At 34.8% G+C, this 4,860-nt stretch overlaps 1 protein-coding gene across 1 annotated transcript; it reads right to left on the reverse strand.

The window, feature by feature from the left end:
* Positions 1-416: 416 nt before the first annotated feature.
* On the reverse strand, positions 417-2,536 carry LOC145284436 (nucleolar complex protein 2 homolog). Its single transcript, XM_080133245.1, has one exon. The coding sequence runs from the start codon at positions 2,445-2,447 to the stop codon at positions 486-488; it is 1,962 nt and encodes a 653-aa protein (XP_079989371.1). The 5' UTR covers positions 2,448-2,536; the 3' UTR covers positions 417-485.
* Positions 2,537-4,860: the final 2,324 nt, after the last annotated feature.

Consider the following 4,860-nt stretch of genomic DNA (forward strand, 5'->3'; position numbering starts at 1 on the left):
TCCAAAAATTTTTAAAAGTCATAATTTTAAAGATGAGTGTTGAGGCGGAAAGAAAGTAAAAAAAAAAAAAAAAAAATTAAAATAAATTTAAAAAAATATCATGACTTTCAACTTGCTATGTCAACGTGTACTCCTTTTCTCCATGTTAATAATGGCTTTCTACATGAAATGTATTTAATTGTCTGGCTTTTAGCTGCTTATCTAACCTGCTGAAAGATGCTGATGTGAAATTGCTGGAGATTGGGTCATAAACTGGATAAATACTGGATAAAACTGTTGATTGTTACTTTTCATATTATTTCAAATTATTCACCCTTATACAAGATTGGAGGTACCTGAATAAATAAATAATTCATTGCAATTTCAGATGAAAATTATGAAATATTACCTGAAAATGAAATTAGATAAAACAAAAATGAAAAATAATTGTATGTTTATATTTATACAGTTTTTAAATTTTACAAATTTCCTCCCTAAAATTCAATTTACTTGGACTTCTTTAATTTCTTTTTCTTACTTGGTCCATTCTTTTCAGTGGTTTTATTAAATTTTCCAATTTTATGTTCTTTTTTCCTCAGTTTTTTCACCATTTTTTTTGTTTTTGTCTCAACAACATTATCATCATCATCATCATCTTCTTTGGGTTTATTCTTCTTGGACTTTTTGCTTTTTGTCTTGGCATCTTCAGCTTTTAGTTTCTTGACGTTTATATTAAAAATATCAGCAAATGAATTCTCATCGTCACTTTCAAACAATTTCGAAAATTCTTCCCTGTCTTCCTCGCTGGCTTTCGGTAAAATATCCTTTTTGGCTTTGATACTTTGGAAATTGTCGTGTCCAATAATTGTGTCCTTGGCAGCAATTTGGTGCAAGATCTCCCGTTCTCTCAGTTTTTTCCAGGTTTTATAGAATTTGGAAATTGGTGGATTATTCTCGCTGCATTGTCGTTCCCAGGTTTGGATTGCTTGCGAATCAGCCAGTTTTACAGTCAAGCCATTGCGGCGTTCTGTGATAAACTTTACATTGTCTTCGATTTTATCCAGGATTTGTTTTAACTGTTTGGTGTAGTTCGCAACCTTGCATTTTTTGATGATGTCCTTAAGTCTGACTTGGGCAGGGAAGACAAGTTCAGGAAAACTGACTGAATTGGCATAAATGCTGAGATGGGTCAACAGGTGCTCATAGACCTGGTCAATCAGTGCATCTTTGAAGGCCTTTTCTTGGGCCTGAGCATTTGAAAGTTTTAGCATACAGGTGAAACTTAGAGGTTTCAGACTGATCTTACCATGTTTCTTGTTCAAATCTACCTCTTCTAGAGTTTCTATTATAAATGGTAAAATCGGAGTGAACTTCCCGGTAGAGGCGGAAATCGAATTCAACATAGCAATGCAATGGAAACGTAAAGGAAAGTAACTCACGCTTGGAATCAGCTTCATCGTACCCGTAATGATCTGCACGAGAGGGTAAACCAAGTGTTCAAGGGCAGTACTGCCCGGACTCGAACTGACTAACAGACTCCATAATTCAAGACAGCGGATAAACTGCCAGTTATAAACAGCTTGGCAAAGATCTTTCTTCTTGACGGTGAGGGCATTTCGTAGATGGATGGCCTGTTGTCTCACGTAGATGAACGCATGCTGGTACGTGATGTTTTCGTCGATTTTCAAAATCTCCACGAACGACTGCTGCATGAATTTTATCATCGGCAAAAGCGTGGGAGATGTAAACTTGCAATTCTTCACGTATTCCGCGTACATCTTTTTCATGCAGGGTTCCAACATGGAGCTTGGGAACATGGTAACGAGCCTGTTAATACAAAGAAAGGCCAGGACACGGCTGGTGTCCTCAGCGGAACCCCACACCACAATCATTTTTTTCATTAGCGACTTCGACAATTTGTTAAACATGGCGTAATATTGTATCATTTTGTGGATGTGTTTTAAAACAATATCTAACATGGACGACTCAGCAATGCAATTAACCATTTCTAGAAGACTGTGAAGGTAGATTTGAATATCAGTACGAACCTGGCTCCATTTCGGACTCGATTTAGGTTTGGGCATTTTTCGGATATCCTGGATCTTCGGAAGGCCCAAAAACTTCTGAAGGGCTGGGGCGATTTTCGTCAGACAAAGTCTCATTAAGTCGTTAAAAATCGCACTGTTTTTCACGGCAGTTTCGCTGGTCCCCGATTTGTCGTTCGTCTGATCTACTGCTATGGCAAATCCGTTGATTACATCATGGATGATCGCTTGATTGGGACTAGCCATTTTCGTTTCCCATTCTTTCAGTTGTTTTTCAGTGATCACCGTTCGGGAGACTTGCATATCCCCGTCGACATCTTCTTCATTATCCGACTCTTTTTCCGATTCGTCACTCGATTCAACATTTTCAAATCTGTCGTTAACGTCGAGATAAGGCCGTTTCTTGGCTTTTAAACTCACCATCTTAATTGATACGTGAAATCACCAACAAGTGAAAATAAGGCGCACGTGGCGAAGGGAAATAAACGTCGACACTAAAGAGTTCCACCGGAAGTGAACAATTTTACTTGTTACTATGTTATTTTTTTTTTTTTTTTTGCTTCTATGGAAGGTCAACAGGACAATAATAATTTTCTTTCTTTCTATACAGATTATTTCACATTATTATTTTCTTTTATTTATATATATATATATATATATATATATATATATATATATATATATATATATATATATATATATATATATATATATATATATATATATATATATATATATATAATGTGCTAGTGCATTCTGTGCTGAAATAATAGCGTTATTATTTAAAAAGCCATTCTTAACATGGGGAGGGTTTTTTTTTTACCTATTCTATACTTTAACCTTACAATTGAATAAAAAAAAACATAAAACTAAAAAAAACTAAAACTTTAATTAAATTTGAAAAGAAAAAAAACCTAAAACTTTAATTAAACTTGGGAAAAAAAACCCATAAAACTTTAATTTAACTTGGAAAATAAAAAAAAACATAAAACTTTAATTAAACTTGGAAATACGATTCAAAAAATAGCGCGGATCAGTAAGTGCACTGCACTGCACTAGCACAAGGTCCACAAGGATTGTTTTGTTTAACGAGGTACTTGTTTTAAGTGAAATTATTTTCATAAAGTATTTTTTTAAATTAATATTTTGATATTATTTGCAGATTAACGCCCTCAGCGATATCACTCCCCCCCCACACACACACTCACACACAAATGAAGATTCTACTTTTTTAGGCAATTCCATGTGAGCACTTTAAAAAATTTGACGGAATCAAAATAAAAATAATTATTTTCGAATTTAGAGTAGGGGATCTATGTTGCATAAAAATTTAACATAAAATTATCCTTTATTTCCGGGTTATTCTGGTGTTTTAGGACAGATAACTAACTTCTTTTTTTTTTAATTTAATTTATTTAAGAAGGAGAAAAATTATGTGCCTTTGGGTGAAGAGCTATTCTTCTTAGACGATTATGTGTAATTTTCCCAGATTGATTGTTGGAATTGGTGTTAATGGTACAAAAATTAACAGCTCTAAAAAGTTATTATGGCCCGGAAGTAGAGTATCATTTTGTTGTAATTATGCCCTTTGTATAACTCAGAAGTAGAGAAGAATCATTGCCTTTAGTTTTTCTAGATTTTCCTGTAATGGCGTTTGATAAATAAAGCAGGCGATGCTTATCTGTTCATTATCGCAACCATCTTATCCAACCCTCCCCCATAACATAATACATTTAAAATTAAATTTCCATTCAAAACTGATTCTAAATTTTAAAAAATTGTTTGTATTTTCTTCTTCTTTTTTTTTCTTTTGACACATTTTTTAGTGTGTTCACATGTAATCACCTCAGAAAGTAAAATGTGTGCCAGTTGACACGGTTAAGATTCGGATTAAAAATTGTTATAAAAATAAATACAATTTAGGTGAGCAGTATGATTATGATTATGTTGGCGCGTGAAAAATAAAAAATAACTCCCACCCAAATGCCGGCGTAGCCTTATATATTAAATCGACTCAAAACGAGCGGACGTGGTACAGAGCACCTCACGTGATGTTTCCATCCAATGGGATTTCTCCAAGGACATTTTTCTAAACTTTTCTTTTTAAGCTCGCTGGGAGCCGGTCAAAATAGTATTTAAGCACACACAAACATCAAATCTCTCTCTCAACTGCATTCTCATTCGGACGTTCCACGCGTGTTACTATCACTCTTCCATTTTCACCGCTCCGCGCGCTTCATACAATTTCACAGGCGAACATTACCTATTGCCTCTCTTACCATGTTTTAACATATGAACAGTTCAACAAAAAAAGACATTCTCCTTTTTTTATACGGACACTTAAAAAGGACTTCTGAACTCATAAAGAGAATTATATTTTATTTGTTAATGGTTGGTTTCTGTGAATAAACCTCTGTTTGTTTTGCATGTAAGTCTTTTTCTTTTTATTTTTATTTATTTGTGGAGGAAGTTAGTTCCAAAAAAAGGCCTGACGACCCCCACAAGTTGGTGACCCGACTTAGAACATTACATGCACAACGGAATCTCCTTACAAGCTACACGCGGTTTCCTAACCTACTTGCTATATCATGCGTGCGGTAACACTCAAAGGAAGTAAAAAGACGACGCGAATCTCAAGGGATGATACAAGCCGTCAAACGAAGCGTGGATCTCAGTACAATATAGCAACAAATTAGCGAGTTATGCCGATAGTCGCTATAAAATCGAAAATTAAACAAATCATGACTCAGCATCAAAACAGCACTTTTGCTCATCAGGCCCCCCCCCCAACAACGAGTTGGTGATAAATAACGTGTAATGAACACACACAGCTACA

Source organism: Euprymna scolopes, chromosome 9, assembly GCF_053919585.1.
Source record: "Euprymna scolopes isolate OS-2025 chromosome 9, ASM5391958v1, whole genome shotgun sequence".
Taxonomy (NCBI): Eukaryota; Metazoa; Mollusca; class Cephalopoda; order Sepiida; family Sepiolidae; genus Euprymna; species Euprymna scolopes.